The sequence below is a fragment of the Oncorhynchus clarkii genome, chromosome 31 (genome assembly GCF_045791955.1).
Source record: "Oncorhynchus clarkii lewisi isolate Uvic-CL-2024 chromosome 31, UVic_Ocla_1.0, whole genome shotgun sequence".
Taxonomy (NCBI): domain Eukaryota; kingdom Metazoa; phylum Chordata; class Actinopteri; order Salmoniformes; family Salmonidae; genus Oncorhynchus; species Oncorhynchus clarkii.
The window spans coordinates 11,074,705-11,090,292 of NC_092177.1; the positions used below are offsets into that span (position 1 = coordinate 11,074,705).

General features: G+C 43.3%; 1 protein-coding gene and 1 pseudogene across 2 annotated transcripts; both read right to left on the minus strand.

Annotated features, from left to right (window-relative positions):
• Nucleotides 1-326: 326 nt before the first annotated feature.
• Nucleotides 327-5,051, minus strand: LOC139390496 (solute carrier family 25 member 53-like; annotated as a pseudogene).
• Nucleotides 5,052-6,490: 1,439 nt separating this feature from the next.
• Nucleotides 6,491-14,114, minus strand: LOC139390705 (ribose-phosphate pyrophosphokinase 1-like). Of its 2 annotated transcripts, none has more exons than XM_071138020.1 (7): nt 13,809-14,114; nt 13,069-13,252; nt 12,222-12,320; nt 11,431-11,555; nt 10,889-11,062; nt 10,457-10,616; nt 6,491-9,877 (listed from the first exon to the last, which is right to left on the minus strand). In XM_071138020.1, the coding sequence occupies exons 1-7, from the start codon at nt 13,928-13,930 to the stop codon at nt 9,785-9,787; spliced, it is 957 nt and encodes a 318-aa protein (XP_070994121.1). In that variant the 5' UTR covers nt 13,931-14,114; the 3' UTR covers nt 6,491-9,784. The 2 variants fall into 2 exon arrangements, with proteins under 2 accessions (XP_070994121.1, XP_070994120.1); XM_071138019.1 differs by having other exon boundaries at nt 13,063-13,252; nt 13,809-14,097.
• Nucleotides 14,115-15,588: the final 1,474 nt, after the last annotated feature.

Below are 15,588 nucleotides of genomic sequence, written 5' to 3' on the forward strand. Positions count from 1 at the left end.
ATACATATCTCATTTGATTGATATGCAGTTGTTTGTTGAAATGTTATCAAGGACCTGTTGGCGAACCTTGACAGAGCACCTTGAACATAAATGGATCTCCTCGGCTCCGATACATTCCTGACTTAAAAAAATAGGAAACAGTGAGGCACCTGAAAGAAATAGAGCCATTACACATCATTATCTTTTGGCTCATAAAAACCTGATATCAGAGATACAGTACAAATGTTAGTGAATGTTTAACGGCTGTCCCTCTTCTCTTTTCTCAAAAATACAATTAAAAACTGTAAAATAAAAATGTAAAGTTGTACTTTTCACTTTTTAAACATTTAATAAAATGTGTATGGTCTGCTTCTCTTCAGCCGACCTTCCCACAGTGCCTTCCAGCTCTGCCTCACCCCCCCAGCCCAGCCTGCATGTTGACCACCAGCATAGACAGAGGATGCAGGGGCATGCTGATCACCATACTAATCACAATTCCTCACAGAAAGGATGAGACTGTAGGAGGAAGCCCCTTCTCCCTCAGAGCAGCACTGACGGGGTCCTTCAGGCCGAAGTAGCCGAAGTAGCCGAAGCTTCCCAGGGGGTTACGGGCCAGTATGGGGATGAAGGCTCTGTAGTACCCCATCCCCAGCCTCTCTGCTCCCAGACGGGCCAGCACACTCCTTAGGGTGGGCAGGCTGCGGCCGTTGTTCCCGTCCTGCAACACATTCTGCACACGTTCAAATGGCGTGAACACCAAGGCCTCCACCACGCCCGTGCCGAGCCCAGCCACAGCTGGTAACGCGGAGAGAGGTATGACACTGCAGGGGTTGGTGATGGAGGAAAGTGTAATATAGCCCAGATATCAGTGTCCCGTTCAGGGTTCTCATCACCACCACCTGTAGAGCTTCAGGAAACCCTCCTTCCTGAGTTGGCCTATAGCCTGACTGACTACAGTGCTGTGAAACTGCTGGCGGAACACAGTCTTGTTGACAGGGAATGTGTCGAGAGTGGACACCAGGTTGGAAGTCCCACCATGCAGGAAGCTGAGTGGCCAAACCATTCTGTCCTCCCTGTTGTCTTGGTTATCTCCAGGATCCCGCCCTATCACTCTGACAGATGAGAGAAGCAGCTTATTATAGAGAGACAGCTGGATGTAGACTAGTTAAATGGACAATACAATCATAAAAATATAGCTTATAATAATGTTATATTTTAATATATGAATAATTAGCACATTAATAAACTGTTGATAACACTACACAATTCAACAATCCCTTTACAATAATAATAGCTTGTGGGACTATCTAAACTTGCTCAATAGCTATATGCCCTATTGAATATCTTCTATAATGTATTACACCTAATAGAATTAAAACATGCATTGAGCAACAGTTTAAAGAATACATTTTAACCTACTTACCAGACCACCGAAAAGGATTTGTTTAGCCTACAGATGATTATCTCATTTTATAGCCTAGCCATAGTTAGATATGTGCAACCTGGTCTCAGAGCATTTCGTATTATTATGTACACATATCCAAGAAATTACATTTAGTATGATATGTTACATTTCATAATGTATGTATTAATTTGTGGATTTCCACCAGCCATTCTATATGGTATGTTACGAATTACAATTTGTATTATATTGTAACAACCCTGGGTTTATAAGCGCGGATATCGACCCTGCCACTTGAGCATGCTTTTGGGGCACAGTCGATAGCGCGCTGGACTTCGGGCTAGAAGGCAGAGGGTTTGAGACCTGCTCCCTGCTGTTTCATTACAATATGTTACAAATTTGCTAAACTTACAATATGTTACGAATTTGCAATACATACTCTGTTGTGAATTTTCAAAATGTATGATATGTTACGAATTCTAGCTAAGTGGCTAGGTGGCTAACGTTAGCTAGCTGGCTAATGTTAGCTAGGCTAGGGGTTAAGGGTTAAGTTAAGGAATTAGGTTAAAGTGTTCAGGTTAAATGTATGACTAAAAAGTAGTAGTTAAAGTTGCTAATTAGCTAAAATGCTAAGGTTCCCCATGATAAGATTCAAATTCACAACCTTTGGGTTTCTAAACATTTGCTTTATGCGTCCTCCCATTCACACTGACCAACCATCCTACTTTCATTCTGGCCTTAAGTAACCATGTCTTATGTAACCATACCAAAGGTAGCATACTGCAGCACACTCATTTGAATATCCCGTATTTATATTTACTATGTTATGTCTAGTCTATGAGACAAGGCTGTGCAAATCGGTCACAAGCACTTACAAGAAATCCCCCAGTGGTAGGAAAAAGGATCCAATTGTCACTCTCGAGTAAAAGTTGAGTAAAAGTCTAAAACTACTTGGTTTTAAATATACTTCAGTATCAAAAGTAAATGTGTAAATCATTTTAAATTCCATAAATTAAGTAAACTAGACAGCAACATTTTCTAGTTTTTATTTTATTTACGGATAGCCAGGGGCACACCAACACTCAGACATAATTTACAAACGAAGCATATATTTAGTGAGTTCGCTCGATCAAAGGCATTAGGGATGACCAGGGATGATAAGTGTGTGAATTAAACCATTTTCATGTCCTGCTAAACATTCAAAATGTAATGAGTACTTTTGGGTGTAAGGGAAAATGTATGGAGTAAAAAGCACATCATTTTCTTTAATGTATTGAAGTAAAAGTGAAAATTGTCAAAGTAAAGTACTGATATCCCGAAAAAGTATTTTTACTTAAGTAACTTTACTTAAGTTCTCGGTGTCGAATCCGGTCTCGAGACCACATATTGAGTGTCTCGGCCTTGTCTCGGTGTCGGGCACATTTGTAGACTCGGTCTTGGACAGTGAGGAAGCTTAATTTCTTCCCGAGACCAGCGAGGTAAAAAACTCAACATGATCAGTTTCCATTCAGTCAGCGCATCAAACCGATTCACCAGACCAAATATACACACTCCTTTCTTGAAACATGAATATCTTAACAGCCTTTATATGTATTATAGACATGTTTGCTCAGTGGCGAATTTATAGTCCTTCATTGTGTTACAGCCAATTTCGTGATCCTGAAAGGAGAGCAAACGTAATACCAGCGCACTCATGTTGGAGTGCACTTCTTGTAAAACCCAGTGGCGTAGTGGAGGGTATACGCAAGTATAAACCGACTCGACTACGCCTAAGATAATGAATGGAAAATATATACTAAATACAATATGGGTTGTATAGAGTTAAGAATAATTCATTACAACACCGACAGGAAATAACGGTGTAGGGAGCACTGCTGTTGTCATTACGGGGTTGAGGGGTTCACGCCCCTTCTAGAATTACCATTGGATGAATTTCTTCGACCGGTCTCCATCGATTGGAGAGCATCATCTATCAGTCAATGTCCGGCAGGGAGCGTTTATCACAGAAAATGGATTGTTGGCTGATCTCTCAATAAGGTCAATACCCGCTCCCCACAGAAATCGAATTAGCATAATACAAAAATCAGCATAAAAATCCATTAGACTAGAGATATCTTGGTTTTTGCATTGGATGTGTGTCAATTGTCAATTCGTATCGTCCGAGATCCCTAAAGATTGGAAAGCTGCCGTGGTCATCCCCCTCTTCAAAAGGGGGTGACACTCTAGACCCAAACTGTTATAGACCTATATCCATCCTGCCCTGCCTTTCTAAAGTCTTCGAAAGCCAAGTTAATAAACAGATCCCCGACCATTTCGAATCCCACCGTATCTTCTCCGCTGTGCTATCCGGTTTCCGAGCTGGTCACGGGTGCACCTCAGTCACGCTCAACGTCCTAAACGATATCACAACCGCCATCAATAAAAGTCAGTACTGTGCAGCCGTCTTCATCGACCTGGCCAAGGCTTTCGACTCTGTCAATCACCGTTTTCTTATCGACAGACAACAGCCTTGGTTTCTCAAATGACTGCCTCGCCTGGTTCACCAACTACTTCTCAGACAGAGTTCAGTGTGTCAAATTGGAGGGCCTGTTGTCCAGACCTCTGGCAGTCTCTATGGGGTTACCACAAGGTTCAATTCTTAGGCCGACTCTTTTCTCTGTATCTCTCTGATCCACCTCTACGCAGACGACACCATTCTGTATACTTCTGGCCCTTCTTTGGACACTCTGTTAACTAACCTCCAAACGAGCTTCAATGCCATACAACTCTCCTTCCGTGGCCTCCAACTGCTCTTAAATGCAAGTAAAACTAAGTACATGCTCTTCAACCGGTCGCTGCCCGCACCCGCCCGCCCGACTAGCATCACTACTCTGGACGGTTCTAACTTAGAATATGTGGACATCTATAAATACCTAGGTGTCCGGCTAGACTGTAAACTCTCCTCATATTAAGCATCTCCAATCCAAAATGTCTTCCGATTTCGCAACAAAGCCTCCTTCACTCACGCTGCCAAACATACCCTCGTAAAACTGAATATCCTACCGATCCTTGACTTCGGCGATGTCATTTACAAAATAGCCTCCAACACTCTACTCAGCAACTGGATGCAGTCTATCACAGTGCCATCCGTTTTGTCACCAAAGCCCCATATACCACCCACCACTGCGACCTGTATGCTCTCGCTACATATTCGTCGCCAGACCCACTGGCTCCAGGTCATCTATAAGTCTTTGCAAGGTAAAGCTCCGCCTTATCTCAGCTCACTGGGCATGATAACAACACCCACCCGTAGCATGCTCTCCAGCAGGTATATTTCACTGGTCATCCCCAAAGCCAACACCTCTTTTGACTGCCTTTCCTTCCAGTTCTCTGCTGCCAATGACTAGAATGAACTGCAAAAATCGCTGAAGTTGGAGACTTATCTCCCTCAATAACTTTAAACATCAGCTATCCGAGCAGCTTACCAATCGCTGCAGCTGTACACAGCCATCTGTAACTAGCCCACCCAATCTACCCATCTCATCCCCATATTGTTTTTATTTACATTTTTGCACATCAGTATTTCTACTTGCACATCATCATCTGCACATCTATCACTCCAGTGTTAATTTGCTGAATTGTACTTACTTCACTACTACGGCCTATTTATTGCCTTACCTCCTCACGCCATTTGCGCACACTGTATATAGACTTTTTCTATTGTGTCATTGACTGTATGTTTGTTTATTCCATGTGTAACTCTGTGTTGTTGTTTGTGTTGCACTGCTTTGCTTTATCTTGGCCAGGTCACAGTTGTAAATTAAAACTTGTTCTCACCTGGCCTACCTGGTTAAATAAAAGGTGTTCTCACCTGGCCTACCTGGTTAAATAAAGGTGTTCTCAACTGGCCTACCTGGATAAATAAAGGTGTTCTCACCTGGCCTACCTGGTTAAATAAAGGTGTTCTCAACTGGCCTACCTGGTTAAATAAAAGGTGTTCTCACCTGGCCTACCTGGTTAAATAAAGGTGTTCTCAACTGGCCTACCTGGATAAATAAAGGTGTTCTCACCTGGCCTACCTGGTTAAATAAAGGTGTTCTCAACTGGCCTACCTGGTTAAATAAAGGTGTTCTCAACTAGCCTACCTGGTTAAATAAAGGTGTTCTCACCTGGCCTACCTGGTTAAATAAAAGGTGTTCTCACCTGGCCTACCTGGTTAAATAAAGGTGTTCTCAACTGGCCTACCTGGATAAATAAAGGTGTTCTCACCTGGCCTACCTGGTTAAATAAAGGTGTTCTCAACTGGCCTACCTGGTTAAATAAAGGTGTTCTCAACTGGCCTACCTGGTTAAATAAAGGTGTTCTCAACTGGCCTACCTGGTTAAATAAAGGTGTTCTCAACTGGCCTACCTGGTTAAATAAAGGGGAAATAAAATAAAAAACCCACAGCATCCGCCTGTCGTACTTTCACATCGGCGATGAACAGAGCATAGGATGTGTGTCAGACCATGAGAAAAGTTCTCTCACAAAATCGTCTGTTGTGTCTGAACAGTTTGGGCTACACACCAATATATCTATGGAAAGATGAGACTCTCACGAACACCTACATGTTTTGCTCTAAGACTCACCTGAAGGTCCCGGTAATGAATGGAAGTATTCTGTATATGGAGACTGTTTAGCACCAACAATACAGGTTAAATACATGTTGAAAACATCCGTTAGATTTTTTTTTTTGGGGGGGGGGGGGGAGAGAGAGAGAGAGACTGTTGTAATAGCTAATAGCAGTAAGGCCAAATTGTTGTATACTTCAAGGGGTCTTAAAATTGAAAATTATCCTTGGTATGACCTTTAAACAATTCCATATACAGTAGTTTATAAGCCCCCCCCCCCCCCCCCTCCCTTACTCTTATAGGTTAAATATGCCACTGGAGCTCCTGCACCAGCAATAAGCTGTGGTATGAGACCACACCCACAATTGAAGTGTGTACAGTACTGATTACGTGTCATTATGAATTAGCCCATACTGTTATAAATGTTATGAATCACCTACTATGCAACTGTAGCCTGTATAAATCACTGGTGTGTTACCAGCAGCAGACGCCTAATAAACAAACCAGAATCCAGGCTTCATTCATTTTCACCATCTCTTTAATAAGATCACATTCAGCCATCACATATTTGGTGCACTGATTCATCTTATGCTAAACAGAATATAAGCACATACACAAAACTTTAAAAGTCAGACAGATACCACTTTTTCAAGAGTTTATTATACAAATGTTATTGAAAAAAAAGTTAAGTAAATATGTAAAATAGCAGATAAAGACTTGTGTTTTCTAGGAAGCTCCATCCTGCAGAGCTATGACCTCCAGCTAAAAACCAACAGCTTCTAGACAACTTCAAAACGACAACCTCGAAGAGCAAAACCTGCCTCCTCTGCACCCACACTGAAAGAATGATTCCCAATAGTCTGAAGAGAGGCAGTCACCCTGCTACTTGTTTAGCTTAGCAGCTGAGGGATGGGGTTGAAGGAGTGTACCTACTCAAATTCCTAGACAGAGCTAGGGATGCAGGTCACGTAAGAGGCATTTATACGTTATATTCTTCAGTAGCTATATAGAATTAATTTAGAAGTCCAAAAATAGAATTATCAATCCTGGATTGCCCCTTTTTTAAAAGACTTAAGTCTCTACAGACTATGTTGAATCACCCAGAGGAACATCAGTGGCATTGTAAACTATAGCTCATTCTGATTCACTTAACTTACTATGACCTCGTCTTTCAAACTGATAAAATTAAATGACCAAAATAATAAAATACCTGAAGCACAGGAGGTTGGTGGCACCTTAATTGGGGAGGATGGGCTCGTGGTAATGACTGGAGTGGAATGGGTGGAATGGTATCAAATAGATCCAATGAGTTCTCCAGGTGTTTGATGCTGTTCTGGCCATTATTATGAGCTGTTCTCCCATCAGCAGCCTCCACTGACCTGTAGTCAGTCAACATCCAACCATCTATCTCACCCTCTTTTTGTAGCATAGCAGAAGTACTGTAACAGCAGTATTATGAAGAGGAGGAGAATGTTCACATTAGGTAAAGACATGTATGTATGCATGTACGTACAGTGGGGCAAAAAAGTATTTAGCCACCAATTGTGCAAGTTCTCCCACTTAAAAAGATGAGAGAGGGCCTGTAATTTTTATCATAGGTACACTTCAACTATGAAAGACAAAACGAGGGAAAAAAAATCCAGAAAATCACATTGTAGTATTTTTTATGAATTTATTTGCAAATTATGGTGGAAAATAAGTATTTGGTCAATAACAAAAGTTTATCTCAATACTTTGTTAAATACCCTTTGATGGCAATGACAGAGGTCAAACGTTTTCTGTAAGTCTTCACAAGGTTTTCACACACTGTTGCTGGTATTTTGGCCCATTCCTCCATGCAGATCTCCTCTAGAGCAGTGATGTTTTGGGGCTGTTGCTGGGCAACACAGACTTTCAACTCCCTCTAAAGATTTTCTGAGGGGTTGAGATCTGGAGACTGGCTAGGCCACTCCAGGACCTTGAAATGAGTCTTACGAAGCCACTCCTTCGTTGCCCGGGCGGTGTGTTTGGGATCATTGTCATGCTGAAAGACCCAGCCATGTTTCATCTTCAATGCCCTTGTTGATGGAAGGAGGTTTTCACTCAAAATCTCATGATACATGGCCCCATTCATTCTTTCCTTTACACAGATCAGTCGTCCTGGTCCCTTTGCAGAAAAACAGCCCCAAAGCATGATGTTTCCACCCCCATGCTTCACAGTAGGTATGGTGTTCTTTGGATGCAACTCGGCATTCTTTGTTCTCCAAACATGACGAGTTGAGTTTTTACCAAAAAGTTATATTTTGGTTTCATCTGACCATATGACATTCTCCCAATCTTCTTCTGGATCATCCAAATGCTCTCTAGCAAATTTCTGACAGGCCTGGACATGTACTGGCTTAAGCAGGGGGACACGTCTTGCACTGCAGGATTTGAGTCCCTGGCGGCGTAGTGTGTTACTCATGGTAGGCTTTGTTACTTTGGTCCCAGCTCTCTGCAGGTCATTCACTAGGTCCCCCCGTGTGGTTCTGGGATTTTTGCTCACAGTTCTTGTGATCATTTTTACCCCACGGGGTGAGATCTTGCGTGGAGCCCCAGATCGAGGGAGATTATCAGTGGTCTTGTATGTCTTCCATTTCCTAATAATTGCTCCCACAGTTGATTTCTTCAAACCAAGCTGCTTACCTATTGCAGATTCAGTCTTCCCAGCCTGGTGCTCTTTGGTCTTGGCTATAGTGGAGTTTGGAGTGTGACTGTTTGAGGTTGTGGACAGGTGTCTTTTATACTGATAACAAGTTCAAACAGGTACCATTAATACAGGTAACGAGTGGAGGACAGAGGAGCCTCTTAAAGAAGAAGTTACAGGTCTGTGAGAGCCAGAAATCTTGCTTGTTTGTAGGTGACCAAATACTTATTTTCCACCATAATTTGCAAATAAATTCAGAAAAAATCCTACAAATGTGATTTTCTGGATTGTCTGTCATAGATGAAGTGTACCTATGATGTAAATTACAGGCCTCTCTCATCTTTTTAAGTGGGAGAACTTGCACAATTGGTGTCTAACTAAATATTTTTTTTGCCCCACTGTATGTATGTATGTGTGAGTTCACCCACTTAAAATAAATAATCAAAGCTTCCCCCCCCGATAGACATTGCACCCTACTCCCAATACAGTGCACTACTTTTGACCAGGGCCCATATGGCACTTGTCAAAATAAGTTCAATATGTAGGAAAAGGGTGCCATTTGGGATGCTATCACTGTTTAGGGGAGAGAGAGAGAGTCAAAATGAACATGTTATTACCAATCATTGATCCTACTAATTGTAATTATTACATGGTTTGTTAGCATTAGCAGCAGAGTGATGCTAATATAATGGCTGTGTTTCCCCCGGTTGGTGTCAATTCCATTTCAATCTCAGTCAATTCAGAAAGTAAACCTAATCCCAAATCCAATTCCACATTTTCCTAATTCAAAAGCATTGAAGAAAATTGGAATGTCAGTGTACTTCTTGAATTGACTGGTATTGAAATGGAATCGAGCCCAACCCTGGTGTTTGTATAGGACATTCCCTCTCTTCCTCTGTTTGGTGTAACAGAACACTAGGGCTGGATTCTATTCAATGATGAGAAACATTCCAGAATACTGGGCATAGAAATGGAATGAAGAGCCGACTCCACATTCCTTATTCTACCTAAAAGACAATCATATCTGTTCCCCAAAGTCCCTATTCTGCATGAGAGATGGCCATGTCTGTTCTATCTGAATGTTCTGTGGTGTTGTGTCCTCCTGAACGGTGCCCCAGGTGACTCAGTGTGTGTGTGTGGGGGGGGGCGTTACAAGGGGACGTGGCTGAAGAGGTAGGAGACAGATTCCCCGTTGTGGGTCCTACGGATGGCCTCAGCCAGGATCATAGAGATGTCAATCACCTAGAGGAGAAACAGATGGTTAATAACACACAATAAACTACGTTCAGGAAACATCCGGAAACATGTCAGACTGACTATTCACCGTTTATAAACAGAAACATTGTGCTTTTCGCTCATTTATAGAGTGAACTATTTTTTATGATTTTAGAATTTAAACTGTTTAGGTGACCCGATAATTCAAACTACTTGCCGTTGTCTTAGATGTTAAACATCATCAGAGTAGCAACAACAGAATTTCAGCTTAAACTACCATTACATTATTGGAAAGTATAACAGTCTACTTATGTTAAGGTGAATAACCCTGTTATAACCTCTGACCTGTAACGTAGGACAGTAATAAAACCTTTGACCCCTAACCTATATCCAAGGACAGTGCTGTGACCCCTGACCTGTATCCAAGGACAGTGCTGTGACCCCTGACCTGTATCCAAGGACAGTGCTGTGACCCCTGACCTATATCCAAGGACAGTTGTGACCCCTAACCTATATCCAAGGACAGTGCTGTGACCCCTGACCTGTATCCAAGGACAGTGCTGTGACCCCTGACCTATATCCAAGGACAGTGCTGTGACCCCTGACCTGTATCTTAGGACAGGTCTTCATCTTCTCCTCCTGAGGGATAGTGTTGGTGACGACCACGGCCTCGAAGCAGGCGTTGTTGATGCGGGAGATGGCCGGGCCAGAGAAGATACCGTGGGTCAGGATGGCATACACCTTGGTAGCACCAGCTGAGATCAGCCTGAGGGTGGAGGGACAGTAGCTCCTTAAGAAACCGTGTGTGGTAATATAGAACCTCCAAATGTACCTGTATGGATACACTGATTTTTGCTGCAAGGACTCTCATTTGGATGAGAAGTGAAATGGTGGTGGGTATTTCCACAGCTCTGTAATACGAATGTCTTGACATCAAATCAGTGATGCAGTTTAGGTAAGATTCAGCCCAGACACCCATTGCTTGGGCATAGACACGTGTCAAGATTAGTCAAGGTCATAAGGTGACACTTTACTTACTTGTCGGCCGCGTGACAGATAGTACCACAGGTGTCTGCCATGTCATCCACCAAGATGGCTACCCGGTCCGTGACGTCCCCGACCAGCACCATGCGATCCACCTCGTTGGCCCTCTTTCTCTCTTTGTGAATCAGAGCAAAGTCCACGTTGAGTCTGTCCGCTATGGACGTCACTCTGTCACACAGAACACAATACACAGTGTTAAGAGGAAGCCAAGTGACAGAAATACAGCAGTCACCAAGTCGGTCCATTGTTATCGCGTAAAGATTTGTTCGTGTGAAGGAGCAGTTAGACACACAGACGTGTGAATCTAAAGTCCATTTCACCACAGATAAGGCAGAGTTAAAGAAAGATATGGTTCAAGGGTAAAACCACCTAAGGTCAAAAAAAGAGAGGAAGTTAAAGTTCTTAAAGCAGTCGTCTATAGCGTGGACAGTGGTTCCCATACTCCTCTCTCTTTCTTCCCCCTCCGTCTCCTCTCTCTGATCTATCACATTTCATATTTTGGCCAAAATCCCTCTGACCACTCTGTCCTGCCTCACCTCTTGGCTCCCCCTGCGTCTGGAGAGACGATGGTGCAGGTCTTCCACTCTGCGATGTTCTCCTTGATCCACTTCAGTACAGCAGGCTCAGCATACAGGTTATCCACCGGGATGTCGAAGAAACCCTGGAGATACCAGACACACACAGACAGGAGTCAGAGGCTGCCATCTAGCGGTTTCACATCCCAGGAACCATCTTTAGTCACTGTGCCCTTGAGCCAGTCACTTAACTCCTATAGAACTCCATGTGTGGTGTGTGTTAGCGGATTGTGTTGTCAATTCTTTTGCATCCCCAATCCAACAGACATCTGACGGACTCAGTGTATCTCTATATCCTGACTGGTTGAACCTCTACTGTCAGACCCCAGAGTACTACTGTCCTCCCTGCTCCTAACCTCTACTGTCAGACCCTAGTATCCTCCCTGCTCCTAACCTCTACTGTCAGACCCCAGTGTCCTCCCTGCTCCTAACCTCTACTGTCAGACCCCAGTGTCCTCCCTGCTCCTAACCTCTACTGTCAGACCCCAGTGTCCTCCCTGCTCCTAACCTCTACTGTCAGACCCCAGAGTACTACTGTCCTCCCTGCTCCTAACCTCTACTGTCAGACCCCAGTGTCCTCCCTGGTCCTAACCTCTACTGTCAGACCCCAGTGTCCTCCCTGCTCCCAACCTCTACTGTCAGACCCCAGTGTCCTCCTTACTTCTGACCTATACTTTCAGACCCCAGTGCCCTACTGTCCTCCCTGCTCCTGACCTCTACTGCCAGAACCCAGTGCCCTCCTTACTCCTGACCTGGATCTGTGAGGCGTGGAGGTCCATAGTGATGATGTGGTCAGCCCCAGACACAGACAGCATGTTAGCCACCAGCTTGGCTGAGATGGGCGCCCGACTCTGCAAGCGAACACACACACACACATCTCATTTGTTCTACTCACATCACATGATATGAGCTGAGTCTTCCATCTTAAAAGTTGGTCCATAGTACATTTCCTTCCTAAGCCACAAGGGGCAGCAGACAGGCTATCCTAAACTACACAGTCAACAGACAGGCTATCCTAAACTACAGTCACATGTACAACTTCAAGTCAATGAAAAACAACTTCAAAACTACTCTGCTACAGAAAAGTGATACTGTTCACTTTTTGTACAGTATATTTTTGGCAGACACATAGAACATGCAATACATTATATTGGGAGGACAAGAACACACACTGATGTAAATAATCAGAGGAATGGAGGCAGGCAGGTGACTACAACAAACAGATCCCACAATGACTGCTCACTCGGTTCAGAGGTCACACAGGGGCTGAACTTAAATCAGTGGAGATGGCAAAAACTATATGGTGAGAAATCAAATCTAAACCCAGGCATGCTCCCAGTCCCATCCATCTGCTGTAGCTGCCTGCTGGAGTCTGTCCATGCAGTCAGTGGCAACAACATGGGTGGTCGGGTCACTAGGCAGTGATGTGGTATAATGGTAGGGTTGGGGTCAATTCCATTTCAATTCAGGAAGTACACTGAAATTCCAATGCTTTTCAATTAAGAAAATGTGGTTTACTTTCGGAATTGAACTGGTGACGTGGTATAATGGTTGGTGGTGTGACAGCAAAGTAACTAGGTGTCTGTCCCTCACCCCCACCTTGTCCTTCTTGTCCTGCCGTGCGTAGGGGAAGCAGGGGATGACGGCTGTGACCCGGGAGGCCGAGGCGATCTTACACGCATTGATCATAATCAGCAGCTCCATCAGATTATCATTGATCTCCCCACATCCGCTCTGTACGATGTAGACATCCTCTCCACGCACACTCTCTCCGATCTCAACACTGTTAGGGCCCAGGGGAGAGGAAAAGTGAAGGGGAGGACAGGGTAAACAACACTCTCTGCTAACACAGAATGACACTAATGATGATAGATGATCATGAGAAAACACAGCATACAGGTGTTCAGGGTTAGGGGCCTTAGAAGTGCAGTGACAAGAGAAGAGTTGAGTATATAACTATATAATATAACTATGGTATGAGCAAAGTACTGAACAACACATAATGAGAAGTCTCCCGCTTGTTGCATCAATGTTACATCAACAATTGTTTCACGTGTGTTAACAAAAACGTGTCACTCAATCATGGTTATAACCGGTATGGGTTGTCAGCTCTCACAATATCCAGATATTTGTTGAAATGTACGGGGAAGTGTAGTTCGCCCTCAAGACAAACTGAGCGCCAAAATTAACCTCAAGAGATGCATGACAAACTACAAGTTCCAAGCACCTTTGCGAGGCAGCGTCAGAAGCAGCACGCTAACGTAATGTTTCTCACTCATCTTTCTGTAACATAAGATTGAAACAGATTAGCTTTTTATACATTAAAAGTTTACACTTACCATGTTTCTTGATTGCTGAATTTCTTGGTCACAACCTTCCCGAGTTCCATCCCAAGACGATCGGCGATTTTGTGAGACAGTTCCCGATGGGAGCTACCGCTAAATATCTTAATGTTCGGCATTTTTTTATGTTCCAGGGTGTCGTTCTACGGGAACTAGCTACAGTGCTAGTAACAGCAAGTACCTTTGAGTGATGTTCGACCTATTAGCTCTAGTGAACTGTTGGAAATCGATAGCTATCATCAAGCGTGATGCGTTGCCAACCTATCCACCAACCATTCCCTTCTTCACGCCTGCGCCGGTCCTTCTTCCTGGAGGCGCGCACCGCCCACATCACGTGATTTTGTTGAATCAAAGATAATAGATATTCTGACAAGATTCTACATATCTCTCCGCGGGAGTCGTTGTCCACAAAGCAGCACGGCGGGCAGTCTACCCTTTTATAATTTCTTTGGATTGGTGGATACATCGCATTGTTTAAATCCTATTTTGAATATTCGATGAGTGTTGTTGACGTTAACAGCGTGTATTCAATGGAGAGAAACGCTACGAATATGCATAGCCATCTCGAGAGACAACTCCGATATAAATGTTTTTTTTCTCAAAGTTGCTGGGATGTCACGTGTCCTACTTATAGCAGTGTACTCATAACTCACGCATTACGATTAATGCGAATAAACCTCACCTAGCAAATAAACCATACATTTTTGTTGTTGACCAAATTCAAAACCTCATACAAAAACTCTTCGCTTGGTGGGCGAAACAACGAAAAACGCCACCTGCTGGAAGAGGACAGATTTTCTGCCGAAATTGGCCACTGCTCCTCTTCCTCTCTGGTTAAATGCATGAATCCTGTGAAAATTAATGTTTATTGGCTGACAGCAAAGGTATATCAGACAGTATACCACCGTACAGCAAACTATTTATTTTCACTGCGCTAATTACGTTGGTAACCAGTTTATAATAGCAATAAGGCGCCTCTGGGGTTTTTGGTATATAGCCAATATACCACTGCTAAGAGCTGTGTCCAGGCACTCCGTGTTGTGCCGTGCGAAAAGCCCTTAGCCATGGTATATTGGCCATATACCACAAATCCCCTCGGGCCTTATTGCTTAAGTCTACAATGCCGCATTCAAATTTTCTGGGAATTTGGGAACTCGGAAATCTCTGACTTCTGACTTCAGTGCATTTAAAACAACTATGAACTCGGGAAAAAAAACAAGCTCTGACTTGGAGAAATTGATTTGAACGGTTATCCAACTCGGCAATGCAACTCGGGAACCCGGGCCTCTATAGCTCCGACTTTCCGACCTGGAGATCACTGACCTCATGATTTGACCTCGTATTTTTCAGAGTTCCCAGTAATCTTGAACGCGGCACTAGTGATGGGCATTCCGAATCTTTTTGAGCTAGGTCATTTGGCTTCATTCAAATAAATAAGCTGTTCATCTGACTCCCAAACGGCTCTTTGTTTAGTGAGGCTTAGAAATGGGAAAACACATGAACAAATAGTACATATCTAATTTAAAGCCTAAAACGCTGCCTACCATTATGTCAGATAGTGAAATGCGAGTTCAAATAAATTTTTTACCAGAACAAATTATTAGATGGCCTGCAAAAATAATAGTTACGCACTGAAAAAACGAGTGCGGACCAGAATGAGTCTCTCATTATATTGCTCCTGCACTGAGGATGATGATTTATCTGCGGTTAATCGATTATCCTTACATGACTATATATTGATTGAAGGTAATGCATGTGTTGTTGATAAGTTTATAAC

What these genes read in the sequence shown, in the direction of transcription:
- LOC139390705 (XM_071138019.1), bottom strand. Translation starts at nt 13,930, where the DNA reads ATGCCGAACATTAAGATATTTAGCGGTAGCTCCCATCGGGAACTGTCT. An exon ending in GACGCAGGGGGAGCCAAGAG is followed by an intron (nt 11,063 to 11,430) that starts GTGAGGCAGGAC and finishes TCTGTGTGACAG; the next exon opens with AGTGACGTCCATAGCGGACA. An exon ending in ATCTGTCACGCGGCCGACAA is followed by an intron (nt 10,617 to 10,888) that starts GTAAGTAAAGTG and finishes CTCCACCCTCAG; the next exon opens with GCTGATCTCAGCTGGTGCTA.